Source organism: Ceratotherium simum, chromosome 21, assembly GCF_057802395.1.
Source record: "Ceratotherium simum simum isolate JZ-2026a chromosome 21, ASM5780239v1, whole genome shotgun sequence".
Lineage (NCBI taxonomy): Eukaryota > Metazoa > Chordata > Mammalia > Perissodactyla > Rhinocerotidae > Ceratotherium > Ceratotherium simum.
Window position 1 is genome coordinate 530,771 of NC_141920.1, and position 22,785 is coordinate 553,555.

Below are 22,785 nucleotides of genomic sequence, written 5' to 3' on the forward strand. Positions count from 1 at the left end.
GGTTCCTCTTCTCCTGGGAAATCCCCGAAGTTGGTAGCGGGTGGAGCTCGAAGGAGGGGCAGGGTGAGGGGGATAGGTCTCCTGGCTGCGTGGGGCACACAAGCTGGCATTGGCCGGTCCAGCCTGGGTCCTGTGCCACAGCCAGGGCCGCTGGACTTGGTGTTACCCCTCTGCACTGCCCTCCACCATAATTACTGGCCAGCCCTGACCCTCTACACTGCCCTGACCATTGAGAGCGTGACTTGGGGGGTTACGGAGCGAGCCTCAGTGACGCCTGCTGCATCCCTCAGCTGGAAGGGGCACTCCTGCCACCCGCTGGCCATCTGTTCCAGGTGGCGGGGCAGCCTGAGAGCTTGAGAAGCACCGGGATGACCCGCCCCGATATCTCCCCTGCCAGGTGCCCCACTGTGCTCCCAGCAGACCCTTCACTCAGTTTTACAAAACGGCTTTATAAAAAATAAACCGTTAGCTTGACAGGAGCCTGCTTAGAAGGCTCCTCTGGTGTGGTTTGGGGCAATGCCCATGGTGGGGCACAGCCGGGGAGTAGAATAAATAAAGGGGGGTGCTCAGCGCACCCGGAGGAAGCGCTCACGGATGTTGCGCTCCAGCCCAGGCAGCCTGGCCTCACGCAGCGCCCGCAGCAGCCGTGTCAACAGCGGCTCGGCCCGCGCCTTTCGGAGCTCCGTGAGCTGCTGCCGCAGCTTCAGCTGCAAAGCCACGCGGCCCTCCCTCAGTGTCAACGGACTCTGTCCCCCGGAGCCCGTCAGGGCCTGCTGCAGCCGCAGGAGCTTCTTGAAGGAGATGTCCTGGAAAGCCAAGAAATCGATGACGGCGTGCTCACACTCCTCGGTCCCTGCAGGAGGGTTGGGGCGAGGTGGGGCTCAGTCAGGTCCCAGTGCACGGGTCGTCAGCCCGCAGACTCTGGGGAGGACATAGAGTAAAGGAAGAAGCTCTGCGCTAACAAATGGGCGAGTTGTGTAAACTGCTGGGGAGTCTGGAGGAAAGGGGAAGATGGGGTTGCAGGAGGCGCGGGGCTGGGGGTGCCGGGGCCAGGGGTGAGACGCCTCACTAAAGGGTCTGCCATTTCACTGCTGTGTGACCTCACAACAGCTGTTCAAACTCTCTGGGCCTGTTTCCCTATATCCGGGGTTGATGGGGAGCGCAGAATAGCATCACCTGCCAGCACTAATGCCCACCCCTGCCACCCCAAGACTCCCCAGGTGGGGCTAGGGGGTTGGGGGGACCCCTTGACCCCATGAAGCTTCTGGAGGCCCTTCCCAGGAGCCAGCTAAATGACTCATGCTCAGGGCTGGACTCAGGCCTGAGAGCTGGGGGCAGGGGCACAGGCTGGTTCCCCGGCCCCTGGGGTCACCTGGTCCCCTGAAATCGGGCGTGCTGAGTGGGAAGCCGGTGCAGCTGGTGCACAGGGCATCGTGGGAGGAGGAGCCCGGCACGTTGAGGGCCAGGCCCAGGGCCGTGCAGTTGCGGTGCGGCTGGCACTGCTCCGAGCTCGACCTGCTGGCTGAAAAGGTGCCCGGGGGACACGGCTGGCACTGCGTGTTCTGGCTGGGGGTGCCTGGGGACGAGAGGGGAGGACGAGGTCAAGTGGAGCCCGGGTGTCGTCCTTGCCGGGCTGAAGCGCCCATGCCGCCCTCAGGGCCCCGCACCCCTCGGGGCACCCCCCACCCCCGCACCTGGCCCCGCACCCACCGGGGGCCGCCACGCCGGCGCCGGGCGGGCAGGGCGCGTGCTCCAGGCAGAAGCCGGCGTGCGCGAAGAAGCCGGGGCGGCAGCGGCAGGCGCGGTTGTGGGTGGCCCTGCACGGCCGCGCCTCCTCCTCGCGCTCCCCGCAGATGACGTTGCAGTAGCGGCAGCGCTCCAGGTAGTTCCAGAACTGCGTGTAGTGGCGCGGCGGGCACGCGCCGCACGTCGTGGGGCTGTCCCGGCCGCACGGCCGCTGCACGAAGGTGCCCGGAGGGCACTGGTCGCACACCAGCCACTCCCGCGTCTCCGCGTCCCGCCACGGGTACGTCGGCGTTCCCGCCGCCGCCCCACGCACAGCTAGAGCCAGTAGCAGCGCGGGCAGCGCCCCCGGCGGGGTCAGCGGCGGCCGCTCGGGTCCCCGCATGGTCCTCTCCCCACTGGAGCGGTGGCTGCGGCCTCCGGGCGCCCTGGAGCGGGCACAGCTGCCGCCCCGTCCCCAGCCGCCCGCCCTACCTGCTGTCGCCCGCGCTCGGGCTCTGCCGTGAGGCCGCGTCTATATGGGCCGGCCTCGCCACGCCCCTGGGGGAGGGGTCGGCAACCTCGGGGGCGACGCTTTGACCCAGTTCTCGGCAGCGTCACAGCCCCGGGGCCCCTCCCTCCGCGGCTGCCCACCATCAACAGCCCAGTTCAAGGGCTGTCACCAATCTGGACACCGCCCTCCCCAGCACCAGGGCAGCTCATGACCCAATGACCAGGCCTGGCGTCCGGGGTGGAAGAGGATCTAGGCTTGGCACCTTTCTGGTGTCACAGAGGCTGAGCCAAGCTGGGACAAAGTGTTCAGGCCACCCTCACAAGGACCCTGTGCAGACACCCCCATCCTTCCTTCCTGGCACCCTCAAACTCCACCACCAAGGCCAGCCGCGCAGATGGCATTCCAATAGTGCCAGCAGCTTTATTAGGGAGAGCCCTGTCACCTGATTAAAAGCAGGACCCCTGCTCACGCACAGGCCCCCAAGACTGTCCCCCTAAGGAGGGAGCAGAGGGCACCCCCTCCTTCCTGATAGTGGGCTCAGCTGTGAAGTCCCTGGGGCTCCACCCACAAGCCAGCAACCAAGGAAAGATCTGGAAACACCTTCCAGCTGACCCACCCCAGACCCCAAGGTGGCTTCAGAGCTTCTCGAACGCGGGCTCAGATCCCGCTGCAGTCTCCGGGTGTCCTGGGGGCAATGGACTGGCCTCCCTGTCCGGTGGGCTCTTGGCAAAGGGGTTGCTGTGCTGGGCCTGGCCCACCCCCCACCCACAGGCAAGTGTCCAAGCTGCGTCTGGGGTGGCGCGGCCTCAGCCTTCACAGAGCCTGCAGGGATGAGGGTCTCCACATTCACCGGGGCTCCGGCCAGAAGACCTGCGTGACACTCTGTCTCCTGGCAGCAGTGTGGCAGGCCGGGCATGTCCTAGAGCCCTGTGGAGACACAGAGGGTGCTGGACACACCACTGCCCACCTGCCCCCTCCATCCACTGGGTGGGGTGGCACTGGCCGGCCGCGTCCGCAGGGGATGGGGCCATGTCCGCAGGGTCGGGCTGCCGACCTGGAGGTGCCGTCGCCAGCAGGCCCGGCAGCAGTGGAAGTCACAGGAGGGGCACTGGAAGAGGACGGCGTCCTCCACCCCGCAGCCCGGGCACGCGGAGCCTGCTGCAAGGGGGCTGCGTGAGCACCAGAGGCCTGCTGCTCAGGCCGGTCCCCCACTCCCAACCGTTCCTGCAGCCCCCCAGATACCTACCCCACTCAGACTGTGCGTGCCCGAGGGGGGCCCCAGGGGGCCGGCTGGGAGCCCCTGCACCCCCTGCTGGCCTCTGTCTAAGGAAGGAGGAGATCTTGCTCTGGGTCTTCCCCGGTTTCTCCGGCTGTGAGGAACCTGGAGACAGAAGCGAGTTTGAGGGGCTTCTCCGCTGCCCACTCTGCGGGGCTGAGTGGGGCTCCGGGGGGACAGGTGGGGGTGGCGGGAGCTCCAGGCAAGTCACTTACCTGGCCCAGTGGGGTTGGGAGGCATGGCGGGGCTCCCCTCCCCGGGTCGTGGCAACTCGGTGCCCGTGCCTGGGGTGGGCAGGCCAGTCAGGTCGGCACACGTCTGCCGGAAGCGCTGCTTGTGGTGTGGGCGCACGAACATGCTGAACCCTGTGAGGAGCCCTGCTCAGACCCAGCTCCTCTGCCTGGCCCCCTGCCTAACCACTCCCCCGCTGCCCCCCGCCCCCCACTCCGTGGTCACTTGCTCTGCAGCAGGGGCAAGTCCTCCGGCCTTGCCGTGGTAAGCGCAGCCACCACAGCCACCACCTTCTCAAAGTCATCGTCCCGTTTGTAGGTGGTCAGTGCCGCCAGGAGCTGGCTGCAGCCTGCGGACCCCAGGGCCCTGCGGGCATCGGCCAGGTAGGCGCTCACAGTGGGCTGGCCCTGCTTCTCTGCTCCAGGGGCTCCACACCCCTCTTGTGGACAGCTGCTGGGGACTCCTGGTAGGGAGGTAATGTTTCAGACCACGTCGGGGGTCCAGGGGCCAAGAGAGCTCCACCTGGCTTTCTGGGAACTCCTGGGGAGCCTTCACACTATCGGCCTCCCTCACTCTGGGGGTGCAGAACCAGAGCAGGCCCCCAGGAGACTCCTCCCCCCAGGGATCTTCAGCTCTGCTCCTGGCTCTGGTCTGAAACCTCTTCAGGGTCGGGGTACCTGCAGAGGGCGGCCTGGAGGTCAGGTGGGGCCAGCCCTGGTTCAGGTGTTCTCTGGGGTCCAGCTGCCTGGCTGCGCCCTGGGACAGGGTCAGTTTGGGGTCAGGCTCCCTCCTTCCTGAAGAGACATGGAGATACAAGTAGCTACCCAGCTGGTTCCCAAGGGGCCAGAGTGGTCCCTGGGGAGGAGGCAGGCCTGTCCAAGGGGAGACTGGGCCTCACTCTTCTCAAACCACGGAAGGAGGACCTGATTTGTGCACTCCCACTGGCTGAGTGCTGGGAGTGGCAGGACTTCGCCCATCCCTTAACTGGGGGACCAGGCGTAACGACACTTCAGTGGGCATCAAGCCCAAGAGGAGGACGGGTGACTCTCAGGCTGGAAAGTCCTCCACTGGGGGCAGGGGGGAGTCTTCCTAAGCCAGTCCCCCTGCACCCCCAGTGACACCTGTTCTCGGGGAACAGACCACCAACGGCGGGGGGGGGGGCAGGATGTGCTGCTCACTAACAAATGGGGACAGAGGCTCCCAGGCTCTGGAGATGTAGGGTCCACTCCAGGGAGACAGTGGGGGCACAGGGCTCCAGGACTCCAGTGCATGCACGATTCTCCAGGTGTAAGCCCTCCCGGGAGCCCCAGGCCCAGGCCGTGAATGCTCTGGGGACCCCCCCCACCCCACGTGGCACACCCTGCAGTGATTCCTGCCAGCCCCCACGGGGACAGGGAGGCTAGGCCAAGCAAGGACCCACTCCAAGACCCCGGATGGCACCCCTCCCTCAGGGTCTGAGTTTGAGGGTCCTGACCAGGGGTAGGGCCCAGCTCACCGCTAGGGTCCAGGGCTGGCCGTGCCTGCTGCCTCCGGGGAAGGCTGTGCTCAGGCTGGCAGCCGCAGCCTTGGCCTGTCAGCTGGATGCACACCTTCTCAAACTGCTGCTTGTGGTGAGGCCGCACGAACTGGTAGAAGCCTGTTGGGGGAGCGTTGGGCCTGTGGGTTCCACACGCCGCAGCTACTGCGCCAGGCTGGGAGCTCTGGGATCATGGGCCACCCACCCGTGCCTCTTCCAGGGAGCAGGGACAACTGTGGACCCTGGTGGCCTACCCGGTGTCCTCCATTGTCCCCCACCCCAGGGCTGCAACACTGCCCCCGGGGGGACAGGCCAGGGCACCTCGGAGCAGGCTGTGCTTCTTGGGGTCCTCGGCAAAAAGGGGGTGGAGGCAGGCCACCAGGGCCTCGAAGTCGTCAGAGCCCTTGTAGTCCTGCAGGGCCCGGGTGAAGGTGTCGAAACTGGCCTGGCTCAGCGCCTGCTTCACAGCCACCATGAACAGCTTGGCCCTGCCTGCCTGTGCACCGGCTGCCGGCCCCTCCTGCTGGACACACGGCCAGGTGCCCCTGTCAGACCGCACCGACACTCCTGTTCCCAGGGACAGCAGGCTGCTGTGGGGGCTGCTGCCTGTGGAGGGCGGCCTCTGTGGGGCACGCCCAATCCCAGGCCTAGCTGGCCTGGCTGGGGTCACACTGACAGCAGCCAGAGGCCGGCAGAGAATTTACAGGTGGTGGCTCCAGTTTACAACGGGCACGCCCTCCGAGAGCAGCCACAGGGCAAAGCGCAGTCTGCTCTCCCAGGACTGGGAGCTCCCGCGGCTTGCCAGGCTCCCGCGCCCACGGCAGGGTGCAGCCGCCACGACACTCCTGACGTGGAGAATGGTCAGCTCACAGCAAGAGACGCTGCTCAATGTACCAGGGACTCGAAATGTCCCCATGACCCATTTCTGCTGCACACCCCAGGCCCTGATGCTGGACTCATAAGGAAGTGTGGAAACCAGACAGGCTCCCCAGTCCCCATCCAGCTCAGCCCTCGGAGGCCCAGGCCCCTGGCACCCAGCCTACTTCCTGACAACCTCAGTCCCCCGGGCACCACCCATATCTTCCCAGAAGCCAACGGAGATGGACAAAGGCAGTGGCGCACGGGGCTTTCCGGAGGCTTCCTGCCTCAGGCTGTAACTCACTTGCTCTTAATTGCTTTCCTCTGAGGCTGGGAACGCGGACCTTCCCCATACTCTGACATGTCAGCGTCCACACTTGTGCCAAAAGCTCAGCCCAACCCTGCCTGGGGAGCCGGCGCAGCTGCAGGCCCCACACCAAACCTGCCTAAACGGCCGGGGCCTGACTCCTGCCCAGCTAGGAAGGCAGAGCTTCCGTGGAGGGAGCCCCTGGGGCTGTGTGGACCCCACCAGCCACTCGTAAGGTGCTCTCCCCAAAAAACAAAGCAACAAAATGAAAGGCTCGAATCTGACCACAAGGTGCATGACTCCAAAGCGTGGAGGGAGCCACTCCAAGTGGGGGAGAAGCCGAGGGCCTCAGAAAAGCGAAGGAGGCCTGAGATGGGTGAGGGTGCCGCCCGATGCTGTGCCAGAAGGACATGTGGGAACTCTGTGCCGTTTCTGTGAGCTTCATGGAGGTGCGAGATGCTCTCCAAACAGAAAGTGAAAATGAAAGACTTGGGACCTGGGCAGTCCTGGGTCCTGGTGCACCGAGTGAGCACAAGGAGCTCTGAGACAGCAGGGAAGACGACAGCCAGCCCTGGAGAGGGAGCTGTCCCCGGAGGGGTCGCTGGCCCTGCAGGGAGAACTGGCCCTGAAGAGAGAACTGGCCCTGAAGAGGGAGCTGTCAGGACAAACAAGCTCGTTAGGAGGGGAGTCTGAAGACACAGGGCGTCTGGAACTCACTGTAAACATTCCAGCTGAAACAAAGGTGGGGGCGAAGCAGGCCTTGGGAGCAGCCGTGGGCCCCGGGCCCTGCTGCACTCCCTCAACTCCCGTGCCTGCGTGAGGACCCCGGAAGACCACGCCCCATGCCTGGCCAGCTCACTTCCCTGGGCCCCCGGGTCCCTGATGCAGGGACAGCTGAGTTAGGATAGTGGGCAGGCTTGGCCCACTCAAACTTCACACTCTTGGTTGGCCAGGGGCCACCCGCCACGGGCAAGGGCACTGAGCCACACCTGGCCTGTGGCTCCCACCACATCCCCAGACACTCCATGGGCAGCTCACCTGGCCGCTGACCAGCCTGATCTTCTTCCTCCCTCCTCTCTGCTCACCTGCAGGCCTCTTCTCACTCGGGAGGGACAAAGTAGAGCGATGTTGTACCTGAGGGCGACACAGCTGTGGTCCCGACCCATGCCCTTAGGGTCCCCAAAGCCCCATGTGGCACTGTGCCTGGGCCACAGGGTGGAGAGAAGGGCCCTCTCCCCAAGTCCCATCATCAGCCTTCCTCATGACTTGCAAGGGGCAAAGTGTGAGAGCAGGTCCAGGGCAAGCGGCTTTGTAGTAACTGGAGGGGACCAGTGGGAAGGGAACAAGATGCTCACTTCAGAGCAGAGCAGGACAGGGAGGGGAAAGGGCAATGGTGGCCAGCAGGAAGCAAGGAGCTCTCGCTGGATTTCCAGGTCAGGCCAAGGAAATCATGGGCTTCTGGGCAAACGCCCCGGGACAGAAGGACCAGGACCTGCCCATAGCTCAGGTGCCTGGAAAGGGCCAGCCTCAGGCACAGCAGGCGCTGGACCCTGAGTGGACCATGTCAGACTGATCACTCAGTGAGAACCCACAGGGGCACGTAGGAGGAGCGCCAGCTGAGGGCCGGGGGGCTGTGCCGGGCACACAGCACTGCCAGGTGAGGGCTGAAACCCCCAACTGCCCACTTGACAAGGGGGTTTACAGGGGTGTGGAGGTGCCCAAGGCCAGATGGGCAGGGTCTGGACATCTGTGTCCATCTCCAGGGTCCCCAGCCCTCACACCTCCTCCTGGGGGAGGGCCTCATCCTCAGGCCCTCTGGCCAGCTGCTCGCTATGTTCTAGTGCGGCCAGCAGCCCCATGGGCCTCTGCTGGGCACGGACCGGCTCCTGCTCATACTCCACACACAGGCTGCCCTCGGCGTCCCCGACTGCTGGCGATCCTGCAAGAACATGAGTGTGGGCAGCGAGGCCCACCACGGGGGAAGGCGGGGGGGCAAGCCAGACCACCCCAGCAGCAGTTAGGCTTGGCAGGGCACTCTGCTCATCGCGCCCAGCGTGCCACCAACCTGCTGGAAGCAGCCCCCACCCTGACTCGCACAGCCGTGTCACCCGGCCACAGGCACCTGTGGGTCTCTGCCTCAGGCTGGGGACGTGCACGTCCAGACTCCTGGCTTTCCTGGTGGACAGGGGGCTGGGCGACATGATCACTGTGCTGGCGCCTTCTCCCTCAATCAGACTCGGGGCAGCAGCCAGGGGGGCTGGCACTGGCATCTGAACAGTCACAAGGTGGTTGGGGGGTCCTACCCAACCCCTTCCCCTGGCTAGGGCGAGGGCACAGCCAGCTGGGCATCTGGACTCACGGTTTTCTGAGCAATGCGGAAGAACTGGGCCACATCTCGGATGACGTGGCCGAAGCTGTCGTACACCCTGACGTAGGGTCGCACCCAGGAGGGCAGCTGGGCTCTGGCGTCTGCAAAGGTGAACCTAGCAGAGTGGCAGGGCCATCAGCCCAGGAGTCCCACCTGCCCCACAGCCCACCTCCCGGGCTCAGACTTGCCGAGGGGAGAGCCAGTCCCTGCTCCCGGGACAGCAGGTACTGAGAGGTGGCAAGGCAGGGGCCTCGTGCAGGCAGAAGGGGGTTGCACCTGTGGTCGCAGAGGAAGACGGCCCCATAGTCATGGCGATGCCGGATCACCCGCCCAATGGCCTGGTTCACAGCCCTGGACGCCTGCTGCCGGTACCAGTCGCGCCCAGAAAGGAACTGCTGGGGACTCGGTCATGAGGGCTCGTTCATGGGGGCCTGGGGCTCTTCCTGCCCCCCAACCCGGCCCTGTGGCACCTCACCTGGCCCCTGGCCCCACCCTGGCCCTTCATCTCATCCAGGAACTGCATCTTGAGGACAACCCGGGGGTCCATGCGTGGAGGGTACGGGAGGCCTGTGACGATCACACCACGGCCATTCGTGTCTGCGAAGTCCAGCCCTTCACTGACCTGGTGGATGATAGGAACTTTTTTCCCCCGATTCCTGCACAAGATCCCAGGGACCTTCCCAAAGGATCTTTCCACGCCAAGACCCTCACAGGCACAGGCTCCCAGGTATGGGCAGGGTGGGAGAAACCTCCAGCCTTGGGTTAGGCCCTCCCTGGATCCTTGGCTCCCAGAATGCCACGACCAACTTCTCATATTCTCGGAACCTCCTCCGTCCTTCCTGCCAATGGCCCATGAGTGGGGCCCCAGGGCCAGCCCCAGCCAGGGTAATAGGGCTGTGCCCTCCTGTGTTTGCTGGACATGGGGCCTGAGGGTGGGGACCGGCCTGTCCCTCCCACGGTGCAGTTCCCCCAGGTCAAGAGCCACAAGCTCCCTCAGGCACAGGCACCAGGTGGGAGAAGGCAGGCCAGGGAGTGTTGGATGGACCCTTGAGGCCTCACCTTTCCCCGGCACACAGCCAGGAAGGCAGCCCCGCTGGACCCAGAGGAGGCAACTGTCGTGTAGTAAGCATCCATTACCTAGAAGGAGAGGCTGCTCAACTGGAGCCCTGGCCCCAGCCCCTTCCATCTCCGGAAGCAAGACCCCAGGTCTCAGCCTCCAAGACGATGGACTGCCCCAGCTGTGAGGTGGGCCAGCATGGTTCTGGAAGCTCCTTCATGACACAGGTTCCCAGGCTGACCTGTACCCAGCACCCAGAGCCTGCTTGGTGTTTCCCAGAAAATGGGGACCCAGGGCTGGGGTCAAGGGAGCCCCGCTTCCCTGCCAGCCCCTCAGACGCGAGGGCCTGCTGCTATCGGCCCCCATGCCCAAACTTTCTAAAAGGCGACGTGCCAGGCCAGGCAAGACCTCAGCCAGGCACACAGCCTGGAGCTGGCCAGAGCCCCTGGTCAGGGACGCGGCCAGCCTGGAGCAGCTGAGAGGCAGTGGAGCCCAGTGAGCTCGGACCTCTGACAAGCCGCCTTTGCGCCTCGGCTCCACAAACACAGGCTTCAGGGCCTCCAGCTTCCTGGCCAAGTCCCGGGCCTGTGGGAGGAGGTGGGGTGAGGATGCCGTCAAGCGGGCAGATCTGGCAGGCTGAGGGCGGCTCTGCAGCCACCTTTGCCAGCTCAAAGGCCCTGCCCGACACTTGGACGTTTGGGGCTCCTCTCCCACCCCCAGGAGGACATGCGGAGGAGAGACGCACCCGCCAGAACTCCAGGCTCTTCTCCATGACGGGGTAGGAAGGGAAGAAGACCAGGAGCCCATGGGGGACCACACGGGCGATGTTGCCTGGAAGTGCCGCAACCTTGGTCAGCGGGAAGGGGCATCCGCGCAGGGCCCCCCGGCTCCCCAGGGAGGGCAGGGACCATGGCTGGAGGGCAAGAGAGGGCTCCCCAGATGCCACGGAATGGGGCGGGGGCCCAGGATGGGCCAGCCCAGGGCAAAGGGCTCCGAGGGACACTCACCTAGCGCCTTCCCCAGGGAGGCCAAGCATGTGTCAGAGAACCTGCACAAAGTCAGGAGGCTGCTGCCATGAGGGTCCCAGTGCTCTCCGCCCGCCCCTCCCTGCCCACCAGGCCCCTACCGTTTGTCAAATGCGGAGCTCAGCTGGGCTCCGTCTGGGCCTTTGGGGACGACTCCCACCCAGATCTGGTGCTTGTCGATGACGTGTGGGTTCTCCAGGCAGACTGGGAAAGGGCTGGAGGCGGTGAGAGGGAGGCAGGAGTGGCCCCCGTGAGGTCCTGAACCCCCGGCCCAAGGCAGGGGGGGTGACCTTGGGACCCCGGGAGCACAGGGCAACCCTTACATCTGCATCTCCAGGGCGAAGGAGGACACGGGGGCCAGCGTGCCGCTGGTGAGGATGAGGGTGCGGACACCCTGGCGGATCAGCTCACGCATGCTGTGACCTGGGCTGAAGCACCAGTAGCTGAGCACCTTCCCTGAGGGGTGACGAGCATGAGGCCGGGATGCGGGGACACCCCACAGAGAGGCCTCATGGCGGCCTCCCCGACCGCGATCCTCGCGTCTCTCTTCCACAGGCAGCTGCTGGGCCCCGTGGCCCACATGCACATGTCTGATCGAGGAGGCCTGCCTGAGCCCTGAGCTGAGTGTGCAAGCAGGGGTCCTCCCCTAAGGGGTCCCGGGAGCAGGAAGCAGACCCAGAACAGGCCCCGTGGCAGATGCTAGGGTCACCTCCATAGAGGCCAGCCAACCCCAACCCCAGACTTCCAGAGACTGCCGCGAGGCTCAGGGAGCAAAGAGCAGATGAGCCCCGGCCAAAGCACACTTGGGGAAGGACCAGAGCCCAGCCCCCAATGCTCAGGCAGGACTATGCAAGAGGGGGCACAAGCCCATGTCCCCAGGAGGCAGGAAGCCCGCAGTGACGCCACAGCCAATGAGGCCACATTCACAGGGAGTGGGCAGCTCCTACAAGTGCCTGGCCGTGCAGGGAGGACACCAGGGCACGGCCCCAACGGGGCAGACATGCCTGCTTCCTACTCGCTCCCAGCCGCACTGGAAGCTTAGGAAATTCAAACAGCACAAGTGGAATGACTCTAAAGTCAAGACTAGGTCACAGCTCAGCAGGGACTTCTCCAGAAAAGAACAAACTCCTTTCTGGAGCCAGAGAAGCCATTTCCACCTTCAGGATGGGATCTGCTCTCTGAGGGGAGGACCGCGGCAGTGGCAGCAGCCTGCATTGTCCCGGGCCAGGCCTGCAACGAGGGGCCTAGGGACCCCAGAGCACGGGCTTCTCCAGGCAAGGCCCAGGCCCCCGCCCCCACCTGACCCCTTGCTCATACACCCCCCTAGCTTCCCAGTAAGGCCAAAGATGAACTAATTTCCTATAAACACCCACCCCAGGGAGTGGCTATTTCTGAGAATTCACATGCTCTCAGAGGAACACGGAACACAGGGGTACCACACCCCACTTACCCTCAGTACCTGCACACCCCACCAGCGTTAACCCCTGGCCCCACAGGGAGAGGCGGCGGATGTGGAGGGAGACATTGGGCCCTGGCCCAAGGCACAGACTGCCTCCTGTGACCACATGAATGCCATGTGAGGGGAGCACTGGTCTCCCCAACTCTCACGGAAGCCCCTTCCTGCTCAGAGGCTGAGTGACCTGCTGAGGGCACACTGCGGGCCTCTTGCTCAGTGCTCACTTGCCCACGCTCCCAGCCCTTCTTTCCCTCTCAGCTCCGTGGGGACGGCAGCCGGAGGAAGGGCAGGGCTCAAAGAGGGCCTGGAGAGTCTAGAAGGGGGTGTGCTGGCAGGGCTAGGGGCTTGCCTGGATGTGTTGGGCTGCAGACCCCACCCAAAAGGCCGAGTTGAGAGGGGTAATAAGCTCTGCCTGGGGCAGCCAGGGCCAGACACCACAGGCACATGCACCTCGGCCAGGACAGGCCGGCCCCACACAACAGCCACAGTGTGCCTGGCTCAGATCCTGTCCTCGAGTGTCCCCAGCTCCAGAACACAGGGCTGGCCTGAGCTCACAGCGGGTGTCAGAGCAACAGGGCCGGCACCAGAGGGACTTGAGTGACCATTGGCCAGCGGGCCCCTCAGACGCGACCCTAAGGCCTGAGGAGTGGCCTCGGCCCGAGCCTGCCCCGAGTGTGTCCGCTGGGTTGGATGAAGCATGAAAGCAGCACGTCTGTGCTGACGTGGACGTGCCGGGGCCATCCTGTGTGCTGTCAGGGGAGCTGTGGGCCAACCTCTTACGGAAACGTCAGCAGGGGGGCAGGAAGCCTGGCCGTGGCCTGGCTTGGCGGACACCCATGGAGCGACCCTGGGGAGGCCTTGTGCCATCGGGCCTCCTCTGAGGTCTTTCTAGCTCTGACAGCTCTGACTTTCAGAGGGTGAATGGAGAAGTCACTTGGAGAGGGCTGGACTCAGAGAAGTCAGCCTGGACCAATAGCCGCCAGAAGACCCACAGCTGGTCGTGGCGCCACACTGAGGTCAAGCAGGGGAGCGTGTCCTGGCCCCTGAGGATCTGCACCTTGCTTTCCGGCCGCTGTGGTGCTCCAGACATCTGACCGCTGAGCCGTCCTCTGGTGACTGGTGTCAGGGTGGATGTGCACCTGGAGGGGCAAATGGACAGGTGTCCTGAGGCCCAGCGCGACAGCCCTGTGTCATGGAGGCGGCCCCCACCTTGTAGGGCTGAGACCCCCACCCGGGAGCCCCGCATCCAGAGGCGGCCCCCACCTTGTAGGGCTGAGACCCCCACCCGGGAGCCCCGCATCCAGAGGCGGCCCCCACCTTGTAGGGCTGAGACCCCCACCCGGGAGCCCCGCATCCAGAGGCGGCTCCCACCTTGTAGGGCTGAGACCCCCATCTGGGAGCCCTGCATCCAGAGGCGGCCCCCACCTTGCAGGGCTGAGACTCCAACCTGGGAGCCCCGCATCCAGAGGTGGCCCCCACGTTGTAGGGCTGAGACCCCCACCTGGGAGCCCCATATCTAGAGGTGGCCCCCACCTTGTAGGACTGAGAGATGCCTGGCCCCACCATGGACCTGGGGCCACCCTCGGCAGGGTCCATGCTGAACACGATCTGGAAGGCAAAGGTGAGGGATAAAGTCAGCAGGACACGCCGGTCACACGGGACACACCAGAGGTTGCCGCTCCTGCCAAGTCACCCCCACACACAGAAAGACAGGTGGACGCTCAGGGCATCACCTTGACCTGTCCCTGCCTTTGAGCCGACAGCATCCCCGGCGAGGAGCTCCAGGCCAAGGGGCACGAGCTCACCGGGCCTGTCCCCTCCCCTTGAGGACCCTACCACACTGGAGATGCAGCCACCCTGCAGAGCCCTGTCCTTGGCAGCTGGTCCACATGTCCTCACAGGGACCAAGCCCAGGGAGCAGCTGTCCTCTCCCCTCTGACCCCCAGGGGCTGGGTTAGGGAGCCGGGGGAGGGGAACCTAGTTTACTCCCATAAGTAACAGGATCCCTAAGTCAAACAAACAGAATTGGACTCTTAGCCAATGCAACAAGCCAAGAAAAAGCAAAGAAGGACCAACACTGGGGAAGAAGGTACAAAGCACTGGATGTTACAAACAATACAACTATCTACTTAGAAAATCCAAGAAAACCCAGTGAGAAACTTCTAGAACTAAAAGGAAAATTTAATAAGATAGCTTCATACAAGACCAACAGATGAAAACAATAGGTTTCTTACTAGAAGCACTGAGGGGTTAAAAAGACCCCTGTCATAATAGCAACAGAAAGTACACGAAACTGGAAATAAATGGAGAAACACACTTCACTTCCTCTAGAACGCAGACGGTACAACCTCCCTGGAGAACACAGAGACCTGGGCGGTCTGGAGAGAGACACTGTTGTATCATCAAGTTGCTGGCTCTCCCCAAAATAACCGAGAAGTCCACTACATCCTGGTCAAAACCACAGGATTCTCACAATGTGAACAAGCTGACTCTGAAATTCACCCGAGGAGAAAATGCCAACACACATTTTAAAGGAACCATGAGGAGGAATTTGTTCTGGCTGGTATCAAAACCCCTCACAAACCATCGCAAATGAACCCGAGCAGCAAACGAGCCGACGGAGCAGGCGCCCATGCGGTAGAGTTGGGGGCCGGCTGTGTGTCAGCGACACTCACCAACTGGTTTATTGTGTTGGGAAAAATGAAATCACATCTGCCCTCACATCACTCTCAGGAGACATCAGCTGGGTCAGAAGCTACAGCAGAAGCTGCATCCCTCTGCTCCATGTTGTGAAAGCAGAGGAGCAGGTTATCACCGTGGGCCGGAGCCTCAGGCCGCCTCAGGCATGAGGGAGCAGGAGAAACGTGAGCCGACAATTCAAAGCCTCATCCCCCCAAGCCCTTCACAAAAACAGAAGACCGGAGGAGACAGTGGAAGTGTGTGCCCTTTGCATGGACTGATACCCCGAGTCCTAAGAACCCCCGCGGTGGAGGAAAGTGGGCACCTGGCAGCGCGGCTGGGACACCCCGAGGCACGCAGGTGGGAGAGTGCAGTGCAGCACCGGGCACAGCCTGGAGGCGGCTGTAGCACACCATGTCCATGCGCGCGTGGGTGCACGGCGCTGCCCGGAGTGTGGCCCACGGATGGTGTGGCCCGCAATGAGCACTGAAAGTGACAGGAGCTTCAAAAGCCATTTGCACTGCCCAGGCGGCCAAATGCCTGGCCTTGCATTTACCAAGTATCCACCTGCAGGGACGGAAATACACGCTGGACTTCACCACAGAGCCAGAGGCCGCCACGAGGGATGGGCGGAGTTTAGACGACGGCCAGCTTCCTCACCCAGCAGTGACCTCCCCGGCAGCACCTGTCACTGCTGTCTGCCCTCCTCTACACGCAGCACTGTCTGTGTGGCTCGGCAGGCACCTCGTCCTGCCTGATGCCCACTGGAACTGCGGCCAGGCCACGCAGGGCAGCATGTGTGGCACCACAGCAGCCGGGACCGCCAGCTTCCCATCGGGGCCAGTTCAGCAGACGAGCGGGTCTCACGCCATCGCAGGGGCTCCCTCCGTCTCCGCCTGCGCCCTGTCCCAAGTCCTGTGTTGTCCTCCTGGAAGACTCTCTCTCTTACACAAACAGGGGCTGTGAGTTTGAAGAAATGCAGTCTCTCCAGCCTGGCTGGGGGTCTCGAGCTGCAGCCCTGAGCTTCTCGTGTATTCACCACAGGCTGCCTGTCTGGCCAGCCCACCACTCCACGAGGCCCGGCCAGAGCATACTGTGACCCTGTCTACATTCGCCCAGCACACCTGTGTTCCCACAGGGCTGCCCCACGCCAGCACCTGCGGGTGCCCAGGAATCAGCTGTGGGATGAGCAGCTGCCCGGTCACACTTCTTCCTCCAGCTGCAGGAGACAGGCCACATGCGAATCCGGCCCGCAGGCAACCCCAGGCAGGCAGGGGATGCAGTCAAAGGAAATTCCAAACCAATGGGGTGAGTGGTGTTTGGGCTCCAGAGAACCTGGAGGGGAGAAACCTGCTCCATAAATGGGCATCCAGAGAGGGAGGGGGCTGCGCAGGCCTGGGATGGAGCGCTGTGGGGCCGCCTCAGGGCCGAGGCACCTGGGCAGGGGACAGCGGCCGCTGGCGCACTGGCCTGCTCATCTGCAGGGACCCGTGAGGGGAGCAGCGGGGAGAACCAGCAGAGGGTGGCCTGGAGGGATAGGCCCACCTGGCAGGGGCAGGAGCCCCAAGACAGGGCAGCAAGCGCAGCTGGGAACTGCAGACAGAGGGGTCGGGGCTACTCAGAGACCCAGCAGTCACGCCAGGTCGTGGACACCAGCTGCCCCCTCAGAGAAGTGCTGGGAGGACACTGGGGCAGAGCCTGGCCCTCCAGCACAATGCATTGGAACATTCCTCCCGCCGTGTAACTCACTGCTTTTCAGCCCGGCCCTACTCCACAGACGAGGAGACTGAGCTCCCGGGGGTGAAGGCCAGAGCAGGCTGTGGGCAGGCGGCTGGAGCCCAGGCCCCTGGCCCAGGGTCTGCACCTGGTCTGTGAGGAGAAACCGCACCTGGCTCTCCCTGGGCTGCAGCTTCACCCCTCCTGGCTCCTCCCCACCCACCCACCCATCACCAGACCTCCCGTGTCCAGCAGCACGGACACAGAGCAGCCACACTGTGAACAAGGCTGGGTGTGGACCCAGGGCCCTTGACCCCTTGAGGCCACACACAGCCAGACGCGCCCCCAGCAGGCCCTGCAACCTCGAGTGCCCCGGCCACCTGGCCTGGACGTGCAGTGTGGGCAGAAGTGCCCAGGAGGCGGCGCACACAGCACCACGTGGCATGGGGCCTCCTGTGCCTCGGTTTCACCAAGGACCCACAGCCACTGAGGGTCCTTTTTAGAAAGGCCTAGCGAGGTGCGAGAGGGGCCCAAGCGCCTGAAAACAGCGCTGGCCCTCAGCAGCCAGCCGGGCAGCCTCCCAACAGAGGGAAATGGGCCCTGGCCCATCCACTTGAGCTGAGGAAATGGCTCAGCTGGGCCCAAGGTCAACACTGTGAGGGGCAGGAAGGGGCGTGTCCAGCAGCCCTGAGGCCTGTGACGTCCCCACTGTGGCCTGGGCAGGGAAAGGTTGGGTCTGCATGTGGCAAAGGAGGAGCTCAGCCACCCCTGCGGCTGCCCCCACCCCACCCCAAAGCAGATCCCAGAGCCCAGAGTGAGGCTGGCCTGGCTCGGGGGCTGTGCTGACCACGCCCACTGACTCCACACGCCAGCCCCACAGGCCCCACCTAACTCACGGGCATCGCCTGGACAGCCCAGATGTATGAACATCTCTCTGGGCGTGGCTAGCCCAGACATGCGGTCGGAGGAACAGAGTCTGTACCCCGATTCTGTGAACACAGGGTCAAGAGGACAGTCTCCACCCCCCTTTTGTGAGTATGGGGTTGGGGGGACAATCTACACCCCCCCCCCGTGAACATGGGATCGGGGGGACAGTCTACACCCTCCACTCTGTGAACATGGGGTCGGGGGACAGTCTACACCCCCAGTCTTTGAACATGGGGTCGGGGGACAGTCTACACCCCCCACTCTGTGAACAGAGAGTTGGAGGTACCGTCTACACCCCCCACTCCGTGAACACAGGGTCAGGGGACAGTCTACACTCCCCACTCCATGAAGACAGGGTTGGGGGGACAGTCTACACTCCCCACTCTGTGAACATGGGGTCGGGGGACACTCTACACCCCCAACTCTGTGATGGGCTCACACTGACTTTCCTCTGAGAAGCTGTTTCCGGAAAAAACTTGAGAAAATGGGACGGCAGCATGCCGGGAAGCCGCTGGGCCTGTCTGAAACCCAGCAGGACCCTGCCAGGCCCTCACCCCACCGGGCCCCCATGCCCCCACAGCCCTGGCCCTCAAGCACCCACCCTGGACATAACTGGCTGAGAGCAGCCCAGCATGGCCAGCTCCCCCAGATGCCCCAGGGTGTGTTCAGGATGAGAGGAAAGGAGCCTAAGGGGTTGCTGATGTGAAGCACGTGGTGTCGGCGCCTTTGTCCTACCTCCAAGTCTGGAACCATTAGCCACTCCACGCACCCCAACTCCCATCAGGAAAGGAGAGGCCACGTCCTCCTCGAAGGCTGGTCCTTACCTGGATGATGTCCGCGAGTTTCTGCAATCCCGCCGTGTTGGTGAATAGCCCCGCACCTGTGGGAGCAGCAGGCACTGACCATCCGCCGCCATCAGGGGAGGCACCAGACCCTCGGCCTCGGGAGCCATGAGCCAGCTCAGCTCATGCCACCAAGCTCCGCCTCCACCCGGTGTGGGCTGTGGGGCAAGCCCCCAGAGGGCAGCCTGCCGGCTCTTCACAGTGCAATTCCAGGGGTCAGTGTGACGAGAAAAGAGACTCTGTGGCCAAATAAGGCTGGGGCTGCTTGGCCACGCTCCAGCGCCCAGGAGCGAAGCAAGGCCAGTGTCCACGGTGAGGACAAGGCCCCGCCCAGCAGAAGCGGGCTCTGCAGCGCAGCCTCTGGGAAGTGGTCCCATGGAAACCCTCTGAGTGGACATGGGACGTGGCGGGGGGCGTTTGGGGGAGCGGCCGGTGGGACCCACAGCTCACTGACTCACCTAGGCCCCTTGTTGCTCTCCTTTAAAGGGGCTGATGGGGAAATGGCAAAGCTGGCCGTGCTGGTCAAATGTCACTAATGTCTCAACAGGAAAGGAATTCTGGAGGCCAAATTCCTGCTCCTTAGGTGCAGCAGGCTGCGACCTTGAGTCAAGGCCAGGAGGGAGTTTAAGGCAGGGGCAAAGGGCAGGCAGGGACTCACGTCCTGCCAGGTGCTGGATGATCTGGTCCAGGGAGTCCAGGATGCAGCCCTTGGTCTGAAATGTGATCTGGGCTTCAGCAAACAGCTCAAAGATATAGCTGCCGAGGAGAGAGGAGGCTCAGGCCCGGCCAGAGACCAGGCTGAGTTTTGGTAACCTAACGGCCAACTGCCTTTTAAGTTTCCTTCAATCAGAAACAAGCTGAGTCCTCTAGAGGAGGCCAAGCCTGGAGGTGAGAGGACTCTGCCCTCAGGATCCCGGGTGGGGAGGAGAGCTGCCTGCTCAAGACCCGCCTACCAAGGAAAGGGCGGAGTCCCAGGGCTCAGGCCTTGGATAGGGTCATCAGGGCCTCCCTGAGGTGGTGGCTGTGGGCAGGGTCCCCAAAGAGCAGCTTTGAAAAGAGATGGGAGGGAGGGCAGCAGGAGCTGCAGGAGGACCAGGGTGAGCCCTGCAGGTCTGGGCACTATGGTGGGTGGTCGGCGTGGGGCAGGCTCAGGAGCTTGGCTCACCAGGGGGCCAACTAGGGGTCCTGTAAGGCTCTGAGCACAGCAGAGCAGGGGCTCAGGGAGAAGGCAGGCAGCCCAGTGCTCCAGAACATTCCAAAACATTCCACACTTTGAGAAACCCAGGCCTGGATCCCAGCACAGCTGTCAGCTGTGCACCAGCCAGAATCCTTCATCTGCCTACAGGAAATAAACCCCGCTGCCCCGGGCCGCTGAGAAGATTGGAGGCTTGTGGAACACTCAGAACATTCTGGGAGGACTGGAGGCCTAAAGAGGTGGCGGATAAGACTGCACTTCTCGTCCTAACAGAAGATGCACACAGAAACAGGTGCTTCATTCCAAGAGGCGACTGCATTGCAAACCAAGGGCTGGACCAGGAGGACTCAGCCCTGGGTGGAGCCAAGGAGCATGTGGTCCCAATACCCTCAACCATCAAATGAAAAGCTGGCAGCCCCTCCTGGGCCTCCCAAACTGGAACAGACCTCACTGGTGTGTGAAGCTGGCGACACTCACCGGGTACAAGGACAGCCCCGGATACCCCCTGTCCCTCTCAACACCAGGCAGGGCCTAGGGTCAAGGGGCCAGTTCCTGGTCCCTCACCTCCCTGGCTTGGTGACGCCACTGTCATCTCCAGGCAGCTCGACAGCATCGATGGCCCCCTCCAGGCGAAGCAGGATCACTGCGGGGCAAGGGGTGGTCAGGGGCAGGTCCTGCCCGCGAGAGCAGGAGGGGAAGGAGGCACTTACTCTTGAGCTTTGCGATGTCTTCCAGCTCCATGTTCAGCCCTGGGCGAGAGAAAAGCAGCAAATGCACGTCTACATCATCCAATGCTACCAACTGTCTCCTGAAGAACCAGCCTCCCACCTGTTGGGCTCCTGCCCATTTTCAGAGTGGCTGCGGCGTGGAGGAAAGGAGATAGAGGAAGGGGACAAGGCTCTGCAATCTGTAGAGCCTGAACTTGACCCGGAAGCAGCAGGGTGAGCTCACAGGGCGTCTCACCTTTAGAGACACATGTGAACATGCACATGTGGACACACTTCCTAGCTCTGTCCACTGGAGACCTAGGACAACGACCAATAGAGTGACAGAGAGCGTCCCAGTGCCCGCATTGTGGGTCTTGAGATACCATGTCCCGTTAAAAGAAACCAGGCCTTCCTGGAGACGGGCTGACTCCAGCTCTGGGGCAGGAAAAGCATGGACGAGTGTGGAACATCCTGACTCCCCAGCAACGACTACCAGGCCACGTCAAAAGGATGCAGCCTACAAGACAACAGCTGAAGACAGGACACCTGAGTTCAATAATGACAAGACTTCAGTGGACTTAAACTGTCATGTATTTAAATACACACGCCCGCTGGTGACATTAGAAACTACTCCCCTCCTGAGGGTGACAAGGGACCAATAATAAGTCGGGAATAAATTCAAACTCCCAAATTTGAAAATGAGGAAAATAAAGGGAAAAAAAAAAACCAAGCATTTTTCCTGCCTTTCCTATAAGAATGGTATCACCAAACAGCAGATGAGACGAAGAGCATCTTTATGAAACCATTCCTGATAAATTCAACGATGGAGCCAGCACGTCCCCATCTCACAATCCCCCAGTAACTAATGGATCTAGGCACTGAGCGTAACAGCGTTACAAAAATAGAGAGCAAACACATGGCCGCGTGCCTCCTGATGAGAAAAACACACCACCACGGGAGTCCAGCGAGGGCCACGGTGGGCCTGACCGTCTACATGCCAGGGAGAGAGGACCCAGGAGAAACCCCTGCTGGGACCTTGACATCGGACTTGCAGCCTCCAGAACGGGGAGAGGATAAGTCTGTGCTGTTGAAGTCACTTGCTCTGTGGTATTGTGTTAAGGCAGCCCGAGCAGACTAATGCACATGGGAACTCTATTTTAACTTTTTGAGGAAATGCCTGCTTTCCAAAGGAGCTGCACCATTTCATGTTCCCACCATGATGTACGCAAGTTCCAGCTGCTCCACGTCCTCGTCAACTCTCGTCATCGTCCATCTTGTTGATGATAACCATCCTCCTAGGTATGAAGTGGTATCTCATTGTGGTTTGAACTTGCATTTCCCTGATGACTAATGATGTGTGTTCATGTGCATATTTGTACATCTTCTTTGAAAAAATGTCTATTTATATAATTTGCCCATTTTTAATTGGGTTATCTTTTTCTTGAGTTATAAGAGTTTCTTACACGTTTTAGATACAAACTTCTTATCAGATACACGATTTGCAAAAAATTTCTCCTGTGGGTTGTCTTTTGCTTTCTTGATGGTGTTTTCTGAAGCACACAAGTTTTTAATTTTGATGATGTCCAATTTATCTATTTTTTCTTTCAGTGCTTGTGTTGTTGGTGTCATTTCTAAACAACCGCTGCCTAATGCACAGTCATGAGATTGACACCTAGGTGAATAACCCCCACTCCTTAGGTGTGACCTCCTCTGAAGGACGACAGAGTGAAAAGGAGGGTCAGAGTCCCTATGAAGACCCTGATAAAGATGACCTCAACGAGGGGATCAAGGTCGACACCAAGAGTCATCAGTCATGCTGAGTTGACAGTATGGACACTTGATAGGATGTGATGAAAACAGCACTTTTTTTGTGTGTGTGTGTGAGAGGAAGATCAGCCCTGAGCTAACATCCATGCCAATCTTCCTCTTTTTGCTGAGGAAGACTGGCTCTGAGCTAACATCTATTGCCAATCCTCCTCCTTTTTTTCCCCAAAGCCCCAGTAGATAGTTGTATGTCATAGTTGCACATCCTTCCAGTTGCTGTACGTGGGATGCCGCCCCAGCATGGCTGGAGAAGCGGCGCGTCAGTGCGCACCCGGGATCCGAACCCAGGCCGCCAGTAGCGGAGCGCGCACACTTAGCTGCTAAGCCACGGGGCCAGCCTCGAAAAGGGCACTTTTCATCTTGCACTCTTCTTCCCAAATCCCACAACCCCAGTAAATCCATGAGAAAAACATCAGACAAATCCCAATTAAGGGACATTCTATAAACACCCGACCAATCCTCCTCCAAACCATCAAGGTCATGAGAAACAAGGAAAGTCTAAGAAACCGTCCCAGATGAGAGCAGGCTAAGGAGAGGGGACAACTAGTGTCCTGTGGTTTCCTGG

General features: G+C 61.9%; 2 protein-coding genes across 5 annotated transcripts in view; both read right to left on the reverse strand.

Annotated features, from left to right (window-relative positions):
- Positions 1-429: 429 nt before the first annotated feature.
- On the reverse strand, positions 430-2,478 carry TNFRSF6B (TNF receptor superfamily member 6b). Its single transcript, XM_087444962.1, has 3 exons — positions 1,711-2,478; positions 1,373-1,576; positions 430-853 (listed from the first exon to the last, which is right to left on the reverse strand). The coding sequence occupies exons 1-3, from the start codon at positions 2,126-2,128 to the stop codon at positions 567-569; spliced, it is 909 nt and encodes a 302-aa protein (XP_087301088.1). The 5' UTR covers positions 2,129-2,478; the 3' UTR covers positions 430-566.
- A 153-nt stretch (positions 2,479-2,631) lies between these two features.
- Positions 2,632-22,785, reverse strand: part of RTEL1 (regulator of telomere elongation helicase 1) — a 36,470-nt gene continuing 16,316 nt past the window's right edge. Inside the window, exons 11-36 of one of the 4 annotated variants that reach the window (XM_087444955.1) lie at positions 20,400-20,438; positions 20,254-20,332; positions 19,153-19,250; positions 18,477-18,532; positions 13,864-13,938; positions 13,388-13,469; positions 11,198-11,330; positions 10,976-11,089; positions 10,857-10,915; positions 10,595-10,680; positions 10,357-10,434; positions 9,852-9,929; positions 9,268-9,414; positions 9,069-9,187; positions 8,784-8,907; positions 8,547-8,694; positions 8,206-8,363; positions 7,463-7,558; positions 5,581-5,782; positions 5,239-5,379; positions 4,421-4,537; positions 3,973-4,206; positions 3,728-3,877; positions 3,483-3,617; positions 3,291-3,391; positions 2,632-3,163 (exon numbers count right to left, since the gene is read on the reverse strand). In XM_087444955.1, coding sequence (XP_087301081.1) covers positions 3,083-3,163; positions 3,291-3,391; positions 3,483-3,617; positions 3,728-3,877; positions 3,973-4,206; positions 4,421-4,537; positions 5,239-5,379; positions 5,581-5,782; positions 7,463-7,558; positions 8,206-8,363; positions 8,547-8,694; positions 8,784-8,907; positions 9,069-9,187; positions 9,268-9,414; positions 9,852-9,929; positions 10,357-10,434; positions 10,595-10,680; positions 10,857-10,915; positions 10,976-11,089; positions 11,198-11,330; positions 13,388-13,469; positions 13,864-13,938; positions 18,477-18,532; positions 19,153-19,250; positions 20,254-20,332; positions 20,400-20,438 — 2,930 coding nt within the window. In that variant the 3' untranslated portion in view covers positions 2,632-3,082. Of the gene's footprint in view, positions 3,164-3,290; positions 3,395-3,482; positions 3,618-3,727; positions 3,878-3,972; positions 4,207-4,420; positions 4,538-5,238; positions 5,380-5,580; positions 5,783-7,462; positions 7,559-8,205; positions 8,364-8,546; positions 8,695-8,783; positions 8,908-9,068; positions 9,188-9,267; positions 9,415-9,851; positions 9,930-10,356; positions 10,435-10,594; positions 10,681-10,856; positions 10,916-10,975; positions 11,090-11,197; positions 11,331-13,387; positions 13,470-13,863; positions 13,939-18,476; positions 18,533-19,152; positions 19,251-20,253; positions 20,333-20,399; positions 20,439-22,785 lie in introns of all 4 variants that reach the window. The other 3 variants (XM_087444953.1, XM_087444956.1, XM_087444957.1) reach the window with 3 other exon arrangements.

Bases quoted from the DNA above. Each gene is read 5' to 3' on its own strand.
- TNFRSF6B (XM_087444962.1), bottom strand. From the start codon at position 2,128: ATGCGGGGACCCGAGCGGCCGCCGCTGACCCCGCCGGGGGCGCTGCCC. The intron at 1,577-1,710 runs GTGGGTGCGGGG...TCTCGTCCCCAG, and splicing joins CGCCGGCGTGGCGGCCCCCG to GCACCCCCAGCCAGAACACG. The intron at 854-1,372 runs GTGACCCCAGGG...ACCCTCCTGCAG, and splicing joins GCCCGATTTCAGGGGACCAG to GGACCGAGGAGTGTGAGCAC.